The sequence below is a fragment of the Dermacentor albipictus genome, chromosome 1, assembly GCF_038994185.2.
Source record: "Dermacentor albipictus isolate Rhodes 1998 colony chromosome 1, USDA_Dalb.pri_finalv2, whole genome shotgun sequence".
Lineage (NCBI taxonomy): Eukaryota > Metazoa > Arthropoda > Arachnida > Ixodida > Ixodidae > Dermacentor > Dermacentor albipictus.
Window position 1 is genome coordinate 502,145,476 of NC_091821.1, and position 20,170 is coordinate 502,165,645.

Below are 20,170 nucleotides of genomic sequence, written 5' to 3' on the forward strand. Positions count from 1 at the left end.
CCAGTTGATACAAATTTCTTGAGTCTCCCACTACGGCGTGCCTCATAATCAGATTGCGGTTTCAGCGCGTAAAACCCCATAATTTTTTCTAAATCAAGGATGATGGTGCTAGCTGCGAGTCAGGCCTTGCAAAAGCATTCCGGCATCCGTTCCACCCGAGCGTCTCCCTTAAAAGAGACACGGAACTAAGATTGTTCCTCGGACTTACTGGTACATTATAATTGTCTTAAACGGCGCTATCACGTTCTTGCTTGCTTCTCGCCCTCTCCTCTGAGCTGTTTAAGACTGTTACACGGTGATAAACGCGCCATAGATTTAATTGCAGCGTGAGTAGTTCTGCTGCTACCAAGACAGATCAAGGCAAATGGAGTGCGGAGCAGAAGTAGAATACTAACACTCCGCCGTTTTCACTCCATACCCAATGAGAAAATTTACTACGTGAAGCGGTTGGTTGCATTTAGCATTGGACTTGCTAAACTTCACCATAAGCAGAATAGGTGGATAGGGGAACTTCAGGAGGACGCAAAACACTTCTTTTATGATAATATAGTCCAAATTCCTCCAGCATGCACACGTAGCCATTTTTTTTTGTCACTCTGTCAAAAAGAGCCTTGCGCGGTTAGTCATTAATTCTGAACATTGTAACATGTTTCATAACACTATGAATGGGGCGGAAGGAACACGTTGGCGAGGGCGATAGTACTATTCTATTTTGTGCTGCCATGCGAGTGTTCACGCTGACCCTGTGCGATTGCATTGTTGTAGTACGTTCTGATCGGTTTAGACCCTCGGTCACGCAGGGCTGGCATGGTGAAGGCCACAAGAAATGAAGTCTGTATGAACGTTGTTCGAAAGTAATGTTTGTACTGAGCACTAACGAGACTGGGGGTTTTTATGTGCCTGTTCTCGCTGTCTGCCTTACGTTAGCGCTTTGAGCGCAACACTATCAGTAGCTGGAGAGAGATTCGCGCCAGTTCGTGGAGCCAACAGCATGCCATATTTTTTAGGTAAGTTTACTAGCGAAAATGTCACGTCTTTTTTGTCTTTCCTATACCGTTTGCGCCGACAAAACGTTGGTCCACGTTTAACCCTTCCAGTCCTCAATTGTTTTCCCACAAGAGTTAATTTCTTTCCTTTACGTTCCAAACGTAAAGTCTTTCCAAAAGTACTCTAAAAACACTGGCAAATTTCACTGCCACAGCAGCTAAAAGCTGAAACTTTTGTGTGCTGTGCCTGTCCCTCTGTGCTTTTCGTGACGACTACAGCACTCGTCGTCGTGTATTGCATCATCATCCCGGCCGTGTTTTTTTTTTTTTGTTCTCCTCCGCTGCCCCCGTCTTTATTTGCGGCAATATGATATGCAGTAAATACCAAGTAGGCCAAACTGAAGTTCTATTGCAAGTCCTCTGATGGTGACATCGTGCAAGAGGGATATACTTGCAGAGCTTGGTAAAGATCATTCGCACATGTTTAATGACACAGATTCAAGATACTGAGGTGATAAGTATTTGAGATAAAGATACAATATACGAGTGGGATAATTGTATCCGACACGATACTCGTCATACGTACCTTAATATACTTCGATACATTAGTTAGTTCCTTGTTATACTCCACTGTAGAGACCAATGCAAGTTTACAGCTTTTTACACACCACTTTCATATTACCCTCAGCAGATATCGTTCTTTTCGAATTTCCTCTCCTAAAATTCATGCCTATTTTTTTCGCCTTTCTAAGAAAGCACTATATTAAAATTCCGTATGAATGAACAGTGACAGACGGACATGTCGCAGATCAGCGCAAATACGCCGTTCCCAAGTGTACGTCCACTCAACTAAGCAGCTTCTATATTAAAAACGGCTGCTTTCAGTTATCCGGTGCACTATCGTAAGGACAATAACGAAGCAATTAAAGGAACGGCATGCCTAACATACCTATAGAGATATTTGTAGATCTGCTGTGTTCGTTTAAGAAGATAAGTGTGGTACCACGTTGGGCACCCAGTTTTAATGGGTTGCAGACATGGCGAGACTGTCAAAAAATTTTCCCTTGACTGGATCAAGTTAAAAAATTTACAGGGTGCCCCAAAATGGGGCGTTTATATTGATTGGCAGCTACGAACTTGTTAAGCAGAACCGATTAGCACCCTCGCCTTAATTCACTCAGGAAATGGTGCGTCTGTGCGCGACAGCCACGACACTCCAGCAGCAATTCGGTATAAGTGTCCCCGCTTGCATCGGCCCCTCACCTTCGAGACTTCAAAAATGCGGTTATGCGTTACATTCGAACGGAAACGGCTATTCGATAATTTTTTAATAGTGGATTCTCAAGTCGAATACAATCTGAATACCGAATACAATTCAAACGTTTCTACTTCATTTCGCCTGATGGCACGTTCAAGGAGATCGCCAGAGAAGCCACGGAGATTACATCGGTAAATACTTCCCGGTATTCCCGATTCAGTCTGAGAACATAGGCAATATCTTTCCCCTAACACTGTTGTTCATATTAACGTCCAGTAATTGCCTTCATTACTTTTCTCGGAAAGTCGACTTGTTCACCTGGGGCTGGTGCAGCTTTTAAAATAAACACGATTATTCCCGTCGGGAGTTTCAACTTAATCAGTGCATCAAGACTGTTACATAAATTTTCTCTTTGATATATGTAGTGGATATAAAGGCTGCCCCACACAACTTGAGTCCAAGCTTTAAATATGAAAGGCACTCCGAACGCGAGTTGAACCGAATGCATAATGTTGGCACTGGCCTAGAGTTACTCAGACTATTCTTTGTTTTCCCCTTAACTTACTGATTAGTTATGTTTAATTAATCAACATTCTAGCGCAGCGGTGGCGTAAAGGTAGAGCATCCGCCTCGCGTGCAAGAGGACCGTGGTTCAAACCCCGGTGCCGAGCAATTTTCCACCGGATTAAAAAAAATCCGCGTGTTGATGAAATTGCATAAAAAGGCCTGGAGTGCGGCCTGATCCCGGTTGACCAGAACCGGTAATGCACTCCCTCACCAGACCCGCATTTGCCACCCTAGTACAGTACTTGGCCACAACCTCCTATAAGAATACAATAATAAAACCACAACCCTCAGTCCCCAGCAGCTGCGAAGCAACTGACCACGGTGGCGGTCAGACCTCTGGCGCAGCAGAGGGTGCTAAGAATCCCTGGATCCGGACAGGCCGCCATTGGAATAGGAACCTGGCAACGTTTAACGCTAGAGCGTCATCTAGTGAGGCGAGTCTAGCAGTGCTATTGGAGAAATTAGAGGGCAGTAAATGGGATATAATAGGCCTCATTGAAGTTAGGAGGACAAAGGAAGCATATACAGGGCTAAAAAGCGGGCACATCTTCTGCAACCGGAGCTTAGAGGAGAGACGGGAACTAGGAGTCGTATTCCTCATTAATAAGAATATAGCTGGTAACGTGCAAGAACTCTATAGCATTAACGACAGGGTGGCAGGTGTTGTTGTGAAACTTAATAAGAGGTACAAAGTGAAGGTCGTACAGGTCAATGCCCCTACATCCAGTCATGATGACCAGGAAGTCGAAAGCTTCTATGAAGACGTGGAATCGGCAATGGGTAAAGTCAAAACAAAATACACTATACTAATGGGCGACTTCAATACCAGGGTAGGCAAGAAGCAGGCTCGAGACAAGTCAGTGGGGAAATATGGCATAGGCTCTAGGAATAGCAGGGAAGAGTTAGTAGAGCTTGCAGAACAGAATAATATGCGGATAATGAATACCCTCTTCCGCAAGAGGGATAGCCGAAAGTGGACATGGAGGAGCCCGGATGACGAGAATAGAAATGAAGTAGACCTCATACTATGCGCTAACCCTGGCATCATACAAGATGTGGACGTGCTCGGCAAGGTGCGCGGCAGGGACCATAGGATGGTAAGAACTCAAATTAGCCTAGACTTGAAGAGGGAACGGAAGAAACTGGTACATAAGAAGCCGATCAATGAGTTAGCGGTAAGAGGGAAACTAGAGGAATTCCGGATCAAGCTACAGAATAGATATTCGGCTTTAACTCAGGAAGAGGACCTTAGTGTTGAAGCAATGAACGACAATCTCATGGGCATCATTAAAGAGTGCGCAATAGAAGTCGGTGGTAACGCCGTTAGACAGGAAACCAGTAAGCTACCGCAGGAGACGAAAGATCTGATCAAGAAACGCCAATGTATAAAAGCCTCTAACCCTACAGCTAGAATAGAACTGGCAGAACTTTCGAAGTTAATCAACAAGCGTAAGACAACGGACATCAGGAACTATAATATGGATAGAAATGAACAAGCTCTCAGGAACGGAGGAAGCCTAAAAACAGTGAAGAAGAAACTAGGAATAGGCAAGTATCAGATGTGTGCGTTAAGAGACAAAGCCGGCAATATCGTTACTAATATGGATGAGATAGTTCAAGTGGCTGAGGAGTTCTATAGAGATTTCTACAGTACCAGTGGCACCCACGACGATAGTAGAAGAGAGAATAGCCTGGAGGAATTCGAAATCCCAAAAGTAATGCCGGAAGAAGTAAAGAAAGCCTTAGGAGCTATGCAAAGGGGGAAGGCAGCTGTGGAGGAGCAGGTAACAGCAGATTTGTTGAAGGATGGTGGTCAGATTGTTCTAGAGAAACTGGCCACCCTGTATACGTAATGCCTCATAACCTCGAGCGTACCGGAATCTTGGAAGAACGCTAACATAATCCTAATCCATAGGAAAGGGGACGCCAAAGACATGAAAAATTATAGACCTATCAGCTTACTGTCCGTCGCCTACAAAGTATTTACGAAGGTAATCGCAAGCAGAATCAGGAACACCTTAGACGTCTGTCAACCAAAGGACCAGGCAGGATTCCGTAAAGGCTACTCAACAATAGACCGTATTCAGGTGATAGGGAAATGTTCGGAATATAAACCAACCTTTATATATAGCTTTCATTGATTACGAGAAAGCGTTTGATTCAGTCGAAACCTCAGCATTCATGGAGGCATTACGGAATCAGGGTGTAGACGAGCCGTATGTAAAAATACTAAAAGATATCTATAGCGGCTCCACAGCCACCGTAGTCCTCTATAAGGAAAGCAACAAAATCCCAATAAAGAAAGGCGTCAGGCAAGGACATACGATCTCTCCAATGCTATTCACAGCGTGTTTACAGGAGGTATTCAGAGACCTGGATTGGGAAGAATTGGGTATAAGAGCTAATGAATATTACCTTACTAACTTGCGATTCACTCATGATATTGCCTTACTTAGTAACTCAGGGGACCAATTGCAATGCATGCTCACGGACCTGGAGAGGCAAAGCAGAAGGGTGGGTCTAAAAATTAATCTGCAGAAAACTAAACTAATGTTTAACAGTCTCGGAAGAGAACAGCAGTTTACGATAGGTAGCGAGGCACTGGAAGTGGTAAGGGAATACATCTACTTAGGACTTGTAGTGACCGCGGATCCGGATCAAGAGAAGGAAATAATCAGAAGAATAAGAATGGGCTGGGGAGCATTTCGCAGGCATTCTCAGATCATGAACAGCAGGTTGCCATTATCCCTCAAGGGAAAAGTGTACAACAGCTGTGTCTTACCAGTATTCACGTACGGGCCGAAACCAGGAGGCTTACGAAAAGGGTTCTACTTAAATTGAGGACGACGCAACGAGCTATGGAAAGAAGAATGATGAGTGTAACGTTAAGGGATAAGAAAAGAGCAGATTGGGTGAGCGAACAAACGCGAGTTAATGACATGTTAGTTGATACCAAGAAAAAGAAATGGGCATGGGCAGGACATGTAATGAGGAGGGAAGATAACCGATGGTCATTAAGGGTTACGGACTGTATTCCAAGGGAAGGGAAGCGTAGCAGGGGGCGGCGGAAAGTTAGGTGGGCGGATGACATTAAGACGTTTGCAGGGACAACATGGCCACAATTAGTAGAAGACCGGAGTAGTTGGAGAAGTATGGGAGATGCCTCTGCCCTGCAGTGGGCATAACGAGGCTGCTGATGATGATGAATCAACATTCTAAGTATTGGTTGCAGACTCCAAGTGTGATACGCGAAGTTGTGGAGCACCTCGAGAAACCTCTTAATGAATAGTTTCCAGCACGATATATTTCACGTTCCAAAGAACGCCCGCTAGAGAGAGAGAGCGAGAAAACATTTATTTGTCACGAGATTGGGAGACTTCCTCGCATGGTGGAGCCTTTGGTTCAGGGCCCCATTGGCTCTCGCAACTCCGCGTGGCCGCCGGATCAGCCGCCGCTGCTCTTGCGGGTCTGAGCTGGTCAGCGCAGTCTCCCAGGAGGAAGATAAAGGTGAAGGAATAGGGGAGTAGCCCGGAGGGTGTGGGCACTCCCAGGTACAATGATATACTGTGGGCTTTGCTCCACAGTAGGGACAGTATGAGGGATATTGTGTGGGGTGGAAGAGGTGAAGATGAAAGAGGCAGGGAAATGAATTAATTTGAAGCTGTCGCCACGCGACGGCATCTTCTCGATTAAGGGAATTATGTGGTGGAGGGAAGTGCTTTCTGGTATCTCTGCTATATTGTAGAGTTTCAGTGTAGTTCAGTGGTTCTGTCGGCGCGTCGTCTGTGTTGGACAGCTCTTCCAATGGCGCCCGCGAAATATTAAAAACAAGATAGCACGTGATGGGGCGATAGCGCGCTGTTATTGTGCTGCTCTCAAGCGTGCGATGGGTGAACAAGATCGGCTGCTGCGAGACTGGCCCGCGACAGGACGTTATGTCTGGTGTAGGTATCTGGGCGTCCGGCTTTTATCGCATGACGGCGCAAATGCGTGCTGCTGGCCGAGCGGTGCCGAATCGATAAAGCATCTGAGACAGAAGAGAACAAGAACATAGCTTTATTTTTTTATGCTTGAAATTAGCAAGAGCTGACAGCCTGGCGACGGAGTGTAATGTGGTTATAGGTGGGAAGGCGACGTTAGGGCTAGAATGATTTTCCAGTGACCTTCAATTCTAAAATCGCCTCAGCGCTTTTTAAATTTTCCGATGCGTTCTTGATCATGGTATCAGGGATGGAGTTGCAGACTTGTCTTACTATTATTTTAGGTTTTCTGATGTTGTAATTGGTGTCCGGTATACCTGATCCTTGACGTAGCCCCAGAGAAAGAAATCGAGGGAGTTAAATCTGGCGACTATGTCGGCCAAGCAATGGGCCCATGCCGTCCAATCCACTGCTGCGGGAATACTTCATGCAGTCATTTGCAAGCTTTGCTGCCGCCGTGCGCGGGAGCACCATCATGCTGATACCAAATATCCTTAATTCTAGCCAATGGAACGTGGCAAAGAAAATCCTCAAGCGCCCCATCGAGGATGTCGTTACGTATCTTTCCCCTGTAAGCGTGTTATCAGAAAACACGGAGCCAATGATAGTGCCACCGCAAATTCCACACCACATTTTAACCGACCACTAATATTGATGATGTGTCTTCAAAACCCAGTGAGGGGTTTCGTCGCTCCAATGGTGAGCATTGTGGATGTTCACTTCCGCATTACGTGTGAAGCAGGGACGTAGCCATAAATTTCGTTCGGGGGGAGGGGGGGGGGAGGGGGGGCTCACGTTGCAGCTCGGTCTCCTGCTTATAGAAATTGTAGACGGATCAAATACATGAATAAGTGCACTGCAATTGCCAAAGATGCTGCAAACGAAGTGAACGCTACGCACTGTCAAGACAAGTAAAATATGTATTTTTTCATAAAAGAATGTACTCGTATATCCCAAAAACTGTTACCGAAATAATTGATATCAATGGTTCCATGTTTTTTGTCTGTTTAATAAGTCAAGAAAATATCACACAAACTTTAGAACTACATCAGTTCGAAACCAGCAACGCATGCATGCCACTGATATGAAAAATGTAAAGGCCCGGAAATGAACAAGTTGAGGACACATATTCTAATGCAATTTTGTCATTCAAGAACTTTGTTCACATTTTTGTACGTGTGCAACGGCCAGAAAAAAATCTCAATGACGCTGTCCTTTGCTCCATTGTATTGCGCAGAAGGAGCTGTCACCAGTCGTTTATTGTGGGTAATTGCGTCGAAATTATAGCCGCAACAGAGATCAAATATAAAAAGTAGTTCTGCAAGATATACGAGAGCGAGTCAAATGAAAGTGAGCCAAGGCAAATATATGCCAGACGGCGTACTTTATTTAAAAGTAGTCTCCATGACAATTTAGACATCAGTCCCACTGACTAACGAGTCGCGTGATTCCCGTCTCATAGAACTCCTTGAGTTGCTGCTTCAAAAAGTCTGTAACTGACTCTTTCACGTCCTCGTCCTACGCTAATCTGGTTGTATTGAGCTGTTTTTTTTTTCAATTGCCCGAAAATGCGGAAGTCGCAAGGTGACAAGTCTGGTCTGTGTGGCGGATGTTGCAGCGTTTCCCACTTGAACTTTGCCAGTTTTGTGTTAACCACATCAGCGACGTGGGGACGGGCACTGTCGTGGAGCAAGATGACCGCATTCTTCGATTCGTCGCATCGTTTGTTCTTGATTGCGACACGCAGCCGATCCGGCGTTTCACAATGTCGGAAACGATTGATATCCTCTCCAGGTTTAGCAAATTCGATCAATAATGGCCCCTGACGATCTAAAAAAAAGAATCAACAACACCTTCCCGGCAGAAATGACGGCCTTTGTTTTCTTTGGGGGTGGTGAATTCGAATTTTTCCACTGTAAGCTTTGCCGTCGTGTTTCAGGCTTGTAGTAGTGGCACCATGATCCGTCCCCGCTCGCAATTGCAGACAAGTCGTCGCCCTCATTGCAATACCGAATCAGATAAGTCAAGGCAACAGCGAACCTCTCTGTCTTCTGATGATGGTTCCTAATCTAGGCATCCATTGCGCACATAAGAGCCGATAACTGAGATGCTCATGACTTATAGTGTGAACTCAACCGTGGCTGATGTTCACACGGTCTGCCAGTTCATCGATACTTACGGTATTGCCCATTCTTGTCTAATTAGCTCATCAACCTTTGCAATACTGTAAGGGGGGGGGGTGATTGCACGGTGGCTTTGGCCCGGTCTTGTATTCTCTTGCAACTTTCACATTCTTCTTTGAACAGTTTAATCCAACGCTTCACAGTGGCCAATCAATTGCAATGTTCAACGTGCTCGGCAGCCATACGGCGACTAATTTCTTTGTGGGAAACACCTTCAGCTGTCAGAAAACTCACAACACCACGCTGTTCAACTTTTGGATCGTCTATTATGTCACGCCACCATGTTCAACCCAGTTTATGAGAGCATTAAAGAACATTTATCCGCACACCTTCATGTCACTTTTGTGAATGAGAGAGGCATGTGTGCTACGCGTATGCCTCGCAGATAATGAACTGAACAGTTATCGCACGGGGTGGGTTGGCTCACTTTCATTTCTCTCGCACTCATGCATTAGAAATGCAGAGATATAATGGAATATACAAATGCGAACATGCAGCTTGATAAAGGGCAGAAAAGTGTCACTGGAAACAAAGTTCACTGCACGTATACACAAAACCTCGCAACAATATATTTCAAATATATACATACAAGTCTCCAATAAATCTACGTATCTACGAAAAAGTCACTGTATACAGTGCGTCAAACAAGACAAATAAACATGTTGCGCAATCACCAATTCACAGACAACAAAATCCTAAGCCCCCCCCCCCCTCCCCCTCCCTCAACTCCACCTGATGTATCGCACGCAACGGAAGGTGGCGAGCTTCCTCCCCGCTTTTCTCCCTTGCGCACACAAGACTTGGCCACCATCGTCGGCTCACCTATCACACCACCACCTCCCTACGCTTTCACTCACACATACAGCATGCGGCCCACGGTCATGATGTTATCTCAAAGGACTTTATACGGAACATGAGGGCGACGGCAGGAATGCACCTGGAGTGTCCATATAGTTGGCAATAATATGATGAGAGTATCCGGCAACTGAAGCGTCCAGTGCGCCATTACCTTCCGCAATAGAAGAAGAAATAACAAAATCGAAGTTTCCCCATGCGGCAATTCGCTGCGCCGCAACAATGTCTTTTTTTTTTCTTTTGTGGGACAGGGGCACCGAAAGGAAAAAAATAACACCAAGGAAAGCATGTTGGCCACAATCGGACGCCTACTTTGGGCACCTGTAATGTGGCTACCGAAGAAATATCGAAGAAAACGCGTGATGCTTGGTCCACGGAGAAGCATACGCATACTGCTCGGTATCCTACACCGGCGAGACAAGACTTTCCGGAGTGGTCACGCTCAAGCGAATGCATTGCAATCCGTCGAGTCCTCACAGTGATGCCGGCGAGCGACCATTGTTTTTTTTTTCTCGTCTGCTAGCCAGAAAGCGTCCAAACTCGTCCAGGAGAAATCCACTATGCCACAGAAAAGCGAACGCGCACCGAAGTGCGCCGGGCGGTGGTCGGGGCAACACGAGAAAAACGCATGCGAGAAAAATGCAAGCTGGCTCTGGGAGCCCGCAGGTAGCGAGAACAAGAAAATTGAAGAGTCTGAATGTGTCCTCGCGAATAAAAGCAAAGTATGAAAATAAATAATAACATAGTTACCTTTGCTGGCTTTAGTGTCTTGATATGAATGTTTTGGCGCAGGTGAAAAAAAAATTATATGATTTCCTATGACATGACGTACGGCACAAATGAACCACAACAACGCTTCGTCTCATGGGACCTCTCTGCGTCATTCGTCAACTTGTCTGGTAGTGTGTTGATTTGGCTTTTCTCGTTGTATGGTCCGATGTACGACTTTAGTAAAGTCAATGCATCTTTGGCGTTAAATGTTTACAAGAACATTAAACCCACAATGTTCCGGAATTGAAAATCGTAAGCACGACTTTGGAAATGTCAATGCACCTTTCGCATCAAAAGTTTATGAGAACTTTGTATACCCATAAAGTTTCGAAATCCAAATTCTTGCACTCCGTTGATTCCGCGCCTCTGCGAGATGCCGCGACGAGCTCGCTCGCCATCAAAACGCCCTTGAAACTATGTGCTCGGATGGGGCTCTTTGCGTTATGGAACTCCCGGTGCATGGGCGTTGCCGTGAAATCCAGCCCGAATTCACAATCTTCGTGCCGAAATGTCTTTTTGAAAGCGAAAAAAGGCATCCTAGAAAAAATTGGAAGCTTATCAAGGTTAAGCCCAGTGGATGCGAAGCATCCACTGGGCTTAACCTTAGCGCATCCTTAGCGTTTGGAGGCATCTTGACCGCATACACGCCCGGCGCAAAGACGCTGGCGCGGTTGCGGGCACAGAGACTGACGCGACGGCGGGCGCGCGCCGCTTCATCCCTGGCGTGACGTCACATATCACGTGATGCAGCGATGGTGGCGCCGCCGCCGCGTCGCGCGCGACGGCGCGAACCGAAGCGTGGAGGCCTCCGACGGCGCGATATGAGGCCCCATCTGCAGCCGGTGTGACGTCATCACGTGACGTCACATCATGTGATCTCACTTCAGGGTCAATGGTGGCCACCGCCGGGAGGCGACCGACGGCGCGATATGAGGCCCCATCTGCAGCCTGTGTGACGTCATCACGTGACGTCATGTCACGTGACCCCACTTCAGGGTCAATGGTGGCCACCGCCGGGCGTCGCGCGAAGGCCCGAAACCTACGTTAATATGCTTCGCATAAAAATCCAGAATGATTTCCGGTGCCGGCGATTGTTTGGGTCGGCGGTGCATGACAGCACGAACAAATTTCGGGGAGGCGGGGGCTGTACCCCATAAGCCCCCCACCCCACCCCTGGCTATGCCTACTTGACGCTCCTAGAGCCAAAGCCATACTCGTTCTTTCCTCATTGGAGTAAGCGACATCTGCTGCTCAACGTTGGTCACAGCCAAATAGTGTGGCTGTGGAAAAATGCAGATCCCACGCTCTGTGGGAATCGATGTAAGCGAAGCTTTCCGTGCTGGAAGCTTTGATTGGTGATAGTTAGCGGTGATGTTGACGGCTAAAGCTTAATTTCTTCAACATTTAGGCTTACACGAGAGTGGTGAGTTGATGTTAAACGTTACCTTGCCTGCGCCACTGCTGTTTGTCAGCGTAGTACACAGAACACACAGGGAGAGGTGCTTGCTTGAAACGTTGTTGTGCGCCATATTTTATAACCTCTGAGAGGGTTGAGTCTTGTCATCTCATCACATGGCACATCGCATTGTGACAGAAGTATTAAACTTGAATGGGATTATGGGGCTGTACGTGCCAAAACCACACTCGGATTATGAGGCACGCCGTAGTGGCCGACTCCGGATTACTTATGACACCGTGATGTTTTTTTAATGTGTCCCAAAATCTAAGTGCACGTGCGTTTTCTATTTCGCCCCCGTCGAAAGGCGGCTGCCGCGATTGGGATCAAATGCGCGACCTCTAGTAATGCCATAGCCGCAAAACTAATGCGGCGGGCACAGGAGTGTTGATTTGACGGTCGACCGCTTCCGTATTGTCTCTGGACCCTGCCGTTTAATTAATGCGGCTCTGCTTCCGCACGCCCTCGGTAAGTTGCTCGCTTGGCATATTTGCATGGCGTTTATTTTTGAGAAATAGCAGCAACATACTGTACCTTACCGTACCGTAAAATAGTTGGGTTTCCTTGCCTTCTCACGTCACTTCCCCCCTCTATTATATGGGAACTGCCTTCTTCTCCTCCCTCTCCTTATCCTCTCTACAATTCTATCTGCGTCCCCTCTGGCTTCGTACGTTAGTTGAAAGGGAAGCGCTGCAGTTTCTACAATGATTCTGAGTCACGGATAATTACAGCTATCAAGCGGCTAACGTGGCGACGACCAGGTAGTTCCAGAGGTCATTGTGCACATTTGACGGGTTAGGGTGAAAACGAGTTTCTCCTGTCGCCTTTCCTCTCTTACGCGCGCCTCTGAACCACCCCCGACGCAGTGTGCGCGACAGCAGCAGCAGCAGCAGGAGTGCGAAAGTCGAAGGAAGAGACAGAGAAAGCTTCGCTTTAAAACACGCAGCGATACGGGCACCTGAGGAGCACTGGATATATTGCAGTTCGCTGGAATTGGTTCACATAATATATGTAAGGTATGATCTACGTCCGGTAAACTGGAACAGCCTGCGGGCACACTCTCTCAGGGACTGACACGCCAGTCAGGGTGCTCGAGTGTGAAGCCAGACGCGGCCACCCAGTACTGTGACCACGAAGCGATCCACACATGCGGGGCGCAAGATCAAAAAAGAACCTCTGGTAGTCAGTAAGCGGGGGAAGGAGAGCAGACGGGGCCAGTGCGAAAAGAGTCATTGTCTGAAGAAGACATGCGTAATCTTACTTGAATATAACCAAGGTTTTTTTACCATTAGTTAGTTTTGTCGCCATGTGATTCATCCGCTGTTATTCGAGCCTTAAGGTTTAAAGTTGTAGCATCATCGTTCAATTCGAAACTGCTACAAGGTCATTTGTGTACAAAGGCAAAATTGTAGCAGCCGTCATCGCCTTCCATCTTTCCCACGCGCTTCGCCTGTTCCTTCTTTCAAGCAGAATCAAAAGGCTGCTTTCATCTTTTCTTTTTCGTGGTCTTAACCGCTTTATCGCTTCGACAACGCTCGGCTAGCAGCATGCACTTGCGCCGTCATGCGATAAGAGCCGCACGCCCCCTACACCAGGCATATAATGCACTGTTGCGGGCGTCTCGCTGCAGCCGACCTTCTCCAACCATCGCACGCTTGAGAGCAGCCCAATAACAGTGCGCAATCGCCCTGTGAGGTGCTATTTTTTCATAATTCGCGGGCTCTCTTTGGAACGCGAAAGAAAGGACCACGTGAGATATATCGTGTTGGAAACAATTTCTTCAGAAGTTTCTCAAGGTGCTCTACAACTTTGCGTATCATACTTGGGGTCTGCAGCCAATACTTAAAAAGTTGATAATACATAATCATCATAATACTCAATACATACGTACAATACACACGCATAACTAATCCGTTAGTTAAGGGGAAAATAAGAAACAGCCTGACTACGCCAGTGCCAACATTATGCATTCGGTTCAACTCCTGTCCGAATAGGCTATTTCTTATTAAGTACCCTTCATTTCTGAAACTTTGGTTCAAGTTATGTGGGACAACCTGTACACGTGTATGGTACTGGTTGTATGGTACCCTTGGATTTGCATAATAAAAGTGCATTGGTCATCTGCACCTCTTCGCGCCACTCAGTTAATAAGCCTGGTTTCTTTCACTATGATATTGTTATCTTTGCTCACTGTTCCTGATCAATATTCCTCTAACAAGCAGCGCGCGTAAAATAACGTGCTATCGATAAATTTTTCTTATGTAGCTTCATCTTGAAGACAGGCGGCTTCTGTGGCAAAATATACGTGTTACTTTAAAAAAAAAAACAGAGTTTAAAACAGCAGTTCACCTGGCTAAATTAAGCCACAACTGGTACCCGCCGACAAGGGTCGCGAGCGCACCAAAGCAAGTAAAACCATAAAATAATTTACTGCAGAGACTTTTTGCGAGAAGAACTGGGCGCACGCCAGCGTCCGTGCAACGAACGCGCACTCGCTAGCAGACGACGCACTTGACAACGACATCAAAATCGAAGACGTCATGTTGTATAACCCATGCCTCAAATATTTATAAGAGGCAAAAACGTGTCATTGTAAATTTGCAGTTGAAATAAAGCACCACTGTGAGAGCGTACGCGCGCAATCGGTCTCAGCGCCCGGCCGCAGCGAAATTACGTTGAAAAAGCCGCGAAGCGCGTTTCCACCCCAATCCAGTTCGCTCGCAGTGCCTTGGCACAATTTTTCTTATGATTTTTCCATACGTGGCGCCTCAGCGAGAGAGCGCCGGTCGGCCCAACATTTTTAGATTCTAAAAACGCTGGTTCGGCCCACTCGACCATTGTCTAGTACACTCTACTGCAGCTCGATCTTGCAACAGCGCGAAATAGCCAATTTTTGAACGTTTTCCCTCACCTCTGGTTTCCCTCCATATGATGAAATTAAAAAGGCCCTTACGTCCTTACGAGTTGAAATATTTTTTTCGCTCAATATACCCTTGGAAAATTAAGTTCATGGTATGTTAATGTGCTCGCATGTTCTTTAATAAAGTAATTTAACATAGTCTAGCATTCCAGTTGAGATCTTTGGCGTGGAATGACCCGTATATATGCTCTCGTTTCGATCAGGCACGAGGTACGAAAACCGAAACTGCCAGCACACCCAATGGCACACCCACGACCTACTGAACTACAGACCTGCACAGATCTCCCTCCTCCAGCACGCCTGGTCTAGTTCGCCCCTTTTGCCGCTAGGGAAAGAACGTACGAGCAGAGTGGCGCTAGTCATAACCTGTTCGCTGTCGTCTGCTTCTGCGATCTGTTCAGCGCTTGTCTTGCAATTTCGGCAGGCACAAAGCGCTTGTTTTGGCGGTAAATGAATAAATTCACAAATATACAAAAGAAGACAACTTTGCGAATGCTTTGCGTTTGAATAGTGAAACTAGAAGAGGATGAGTGGTGCAAGAAATGTAAACAACGAGCATAGGTGGCCGCTGCAATGCTAGATCAACGGCATAAATTTCCCTTTCCTAGCCTCCTTAAGAGACTGGAAAAATTGTTTAAAAAGATTCATAGGATAATCTAGCTTTCTTTAGTTTATTACAGACAGCCTAATGTCGTAGATGACATTAGGATTTACTACTGTGTGCCGTAGTGAAAGGAAGATGATCTGGTAAAAGTATAGTAAAAGTATTCACTAGTAAGTCCTCCACCCGATATGTGCAATAGTCTGATCGATTCTGTTTCAAGGGAAGGTGAGCATATCTTGTTTTTAATATCGTTGGATGTCTAGCTCAGTAGAAAGCTTGCAAAAAATTAAGCGATCCCAGTGCTTTAAAACGTACGTGCTGCAGTGCAGGCCTTAAAAATCGTGTCACGGAACTCTTTTCAAACTGTAAAGCTAGCTTTTCCGCGTAGTACGCGGCAGCATAACGGTGGTGCTGAAGATACGCACGCAGTGCAGCTGTGTGCGTAATTCACTTTTTGAACTCGTGACGCATTCACGGACAACTTTTAAGAGTTAAAATGAGTGGTAATCGTTCTGTCGTCGAACATTACGGTGGCTTCAAGTTTCTAAAGAGCGCAGACGCGAATTTTACAACGTGTACAATGAAACTGTTGGGTACGTTGCGAACTCTATAAACAATGCGATTTATAATAATTTCCTTGAAAAAGGCAGTGGGGCGGCTATTTGACGCTATTTTAGAGAGCAGCGGACTACATGCTCCGACATTTTTTAGGTTCGGGGAGTCAACTTTTGGAGCCAAGTGACCGATCAAAGCCTTGTGACATCTCTGTCACTGTGTTAGCAAAAATCGTCGACTAGAGAAGCAGTTCGTCGCAACACAACTGCTGCCGTACTACTTACAACGCCGCACAACCGCCCACCGCGTAGCAGACGAACAGGTTATAAAAGCGCCACCTACGGCAGTCGGTTGAACGAAAGTGGGCGCAAGCTTCTCCCATAGAAGCCGGATATCTGTGCAGGTCTGGAGTTCCAGTAGGTCGTGGGCACACCAATTGACACCACCACTTGTTAGTGACGTCACTGCACGTGGTTTGTTGCCTGTCCGCCTGTCTGCTTGCGCCTAGCCGAGTGCCCTGGGACGAAGGAAGTGAATTGGCGCCGTGGCTGCGTTGAATGAACTGTGTTTAATTTAATTTTAGCAACCCCGATAGTGTACAATGTGGGGCTTTCTGTACAACATAGCAACCGTACTATTAGCCGTCGTGAGCTTAGCGAAATCTGACGATGTGATGGGCTGCGGTGGTTTCATTCGGTCCAACGTAACGATCAACTACTCTCGGGTTGAAGTAAAGTTGTGAGTATTCCAAGGCGATTTTTCGTCATATTTCATGCTGCTCAAAGTTGGAAAGTTGCATGTTTTACCTTGCATAAGCGGCAAGCTTATGATGTCGGCTGAGGTACTGCTGTTTCCTGAACCGGGCCAGGCCGCCCGTGCTTCCGAGCCAGGGCGGTCGGTGAAACTTTACCGTTGCAGAAATTTGTCTTCCTTTTGTGAACGACTCACAAAGCTCGCTAGCGCTCGGGAAGGTACGATGTGCGCTTGGTACATCTACTGTGATACGGCCTGGTGCTCTTTGATAGATGTAGCTGATATTTTTGTTTCCTCGTCTTCAACCTTGAAACCGGCTATGGAAGTAAGATCGGGAGTGGTAACTCTGCAGCTTCAAAGACCTGACCTGAGATTGCGAACGCAAAATATTTAACCACCTCTGCTTCACTGTTGAAATTTGCGACACATTATTCCTGTTTCCTGATTGAATACTTGCGATGCAGCGTTAAGGCAGGACACAGCGAATGTAAGCGAACACACACGAGCACCATCCGCTTGACGTTTATCTGCATTTTAGTGCTCCGTGTCCCGACTTGCCCTCTTTCATAACACATGCAGCAACATGAACACAATCCAACAACTGGTTGGCAGTCCTGCAATAATTCAGCAGCTGCATACCTCTTCAGTCGGTGTGGTTTAATCGGGAGGGTAAGGCTCAGACTCGCGATCCTATCATTGCATTTCTGGGCCATGTTGTTGCTCGTATTGATCATTCTGAATGGAAAGTTTCTCATGACACAGTGCTTCAAGGCAGCATGCAAGTACAAATTTCATCACCGTGTTCACAATCCTAGCAGAACTGTGTTGGTTCCTGAAAGACAGCATGGAACTGCATTGCTACTCCAGGCAAAATTTGTTTTATTTTACCTGTGATCACATTCAAGAATTGTGTACAAATAGTCGCAGCCTTCACAGCCAGGCATTTCATTAGCACTTATGGTGTTTGCATCTAGCATCAACATGTCCTCGCATAGCAAATCAGGTGTGTAGTCAGCAGGAGGCATTTGTTGTTGCCTTGTAGATTATGCAACAGCCAATTGGGTTCACAAACTAGGCAGCTGTGTGTACAATCATACATCTAAGGAAGTGCATCAAAAATGGATGCACTGATAGAAATAATGACATTTTAAAAACACATCACATGCACCTTAAGACACTTCTGCTTGGAAGTGTGTTCAAAGATTTAATAATGAAGTGTGTGTGTATAGAGCTATTGGATGTCTGCATGTTTCTTACAGTGCTAGTATATCATCATGTGGCAAATGCTCTCCTATTGTGTTGTTTTTGACAGTAGTGATTCGCACTAGGCAAATATCTGAAGTGGCTTGCTGTTTTCCAAGTGCAATTCACATAAAACGGGTGGTATCATTGCCATCTCCCAAGTATCCTTTAGCATATATAATGGCGTGCATATGTTTGTGGATGCAACAACACCTTCAGAAAAGTGCAGGATTTCAAATCTGTTCTGCTGCTCTGCGTGCGTAATGATGCTGCAGATGCATGCAATGTATGAAAATGTAATTGTTCTCAAGCTAAATTGGTGCTTGAAAGAGTTGCAAGCACAGCTGGTTAAAGATGTGCTCCTTCTTCACCAGCTGTGTCACTAGTGAAGTGCAGATGTGCAGAGCGTTCATCTCTGTATTCATTCTTGAAACCAAAAGCACTTGGTCAATGAACCAGTTACTGCTATTGAGTGGCATGCATGTATTAAATACCATTTTGTGAGGGTGCACTGTTGCATTAATCTTTGCCTTCTTTTCTCCAGTAAAGCATAAATGATGTAATGCTTAAAGGGATCCTGAAATGATTTTGACTATATTGCACAGACGTACTGGCTCGTTAGAGTAGGTTCGTCTGATTATTAATTGACGCATCTAACTGCTCCACTTATATCGTGTAAATTATAATAAGGTTCTAAAAATATATGTCGCTGCCGATCAAAGCACACCGCTTGGCTAAATCTTCAGCTGCCCCTAACCATTTCACGTAAACTGCCCTAATGACGCTAGTAGGGCGAGCTATACGATTGGCTGCCCAGGGCACGTCATCGATAATTTTTTCAACTTTATAGTGAACAAATGTTGCTAGTAATGGTTGAAGTGTTAGTTAATTTATTTCTACAAAAAGAAAATAACAGAAAGGGAATGCTCAAAGACTACACTTAAGAACCTCTGGCACAAAGCAAGTGTCACCTGCTTGTGCTACAACATGCCCGTGTTGGCAAGCGCTCCGCAGTCAGTGTTGATCTTGATCTTTATTTTCGCAAGCACCATGGTTCACCCTTGTTACGTTGTGGGCCGCAAACATAGTGACTGGCAATATGTCAAGCTGCGACATCGTGTCCCTCTGCAAGGCGGCAGACGAGTGGAGTGGTTGCAGCACGTCGGACTGTCGCTATCTGATCGGCGCCAGGATTTGTGCATTTGCAGCCATCACTTTACGCCGGAGGATTACTACTACAATAGTGTTTCATGTATCCGGTATTCAGGTAAACACAAGCAAAAGCGGACTGGGCCTGGCCATTTGACCGTGCCGTTTTACAGGATTACCAGAGGCGCAAGCATGAATGGTCTGCACAGTGGAGCCACTTGGTAGCAAGAGCCCAACCAAACACAGGAGCTGTAACGAAGGCTATTCCGCTTTGCTGCTGGTGTGAATTTTCCTCAAGAGCGTAATCGTAAATGTTTAAAATGCTTTACACTTGGTTAGAGCAATATTAGCTCTTTGTTTGGCTGGTTAACCTGTGCACCACCAGGTGGCTGAACCATGAAGACCGATCAGGCCACTCACGTACGTCTACGCTAAAGCTCCTTCATCAGCTTGAGTTTATGCCTCCACCCATCCACTGAAACACCCATCTCGCCTGTGGTTACCGAAATACTGGACACACTCGGTGCTGCGACAGAGTGCTTGCAGTGCTTCGCTGCTTGCTGCTTCGATAGCTCTTGCTTGGGGTCGGCTGTCAAGCTGCTGGTGGAACAGTTGAAGAGGCCTCACGCGCTTGCTCCTAGACAGCTGGAAGTAGATGACACAATGTGCCATCATGACGCAGAGCCAGTGAAGGTGGAGCTCAGCCCCGATCACTCGGCGACCAAGTTGAGAAAATGCATGGCTATGGAGAAGGGTAACTTGCAATCGTCCGTTGCTCTCTTAATATGAGACGCTTCACGTAAATTGTGTGAATGATTAACTTTAGCTGTACCCTACTCGTCTGCAAAATTTGTCCAAACCGTTTCAGGGACCCTTTAAGAAAAGATGCTT

At 46.2% G+C, this 20,170-nt stretch overlaps 1 protein-coding gene across 1 annotated transcript in view; it reads left to right on the top strand.

The window, feature by feature from the left end:
• The first annotated feature begins 16,596 nt into the window (after positions 1-16,596).
• LOC135909345 (BOS complex subunit NOMO1) overlaps positions 16,597-20,170 on the top strand; it is a 96,657-nt gene continuing 93,083 nt past the window's right edge. The window contains exon 1 of the mRNA XM_065441291.2: positions 16,597-16,873. Within this exon, the coding sequence (XP_065297363.1) occupies positions 16,737-16,873 (137 nt within the window). The 5' untranslated portion in view covers positions 16,597-16,736. The remainder of the gene's footprint in view (positions 16,874-20,170) is intronic.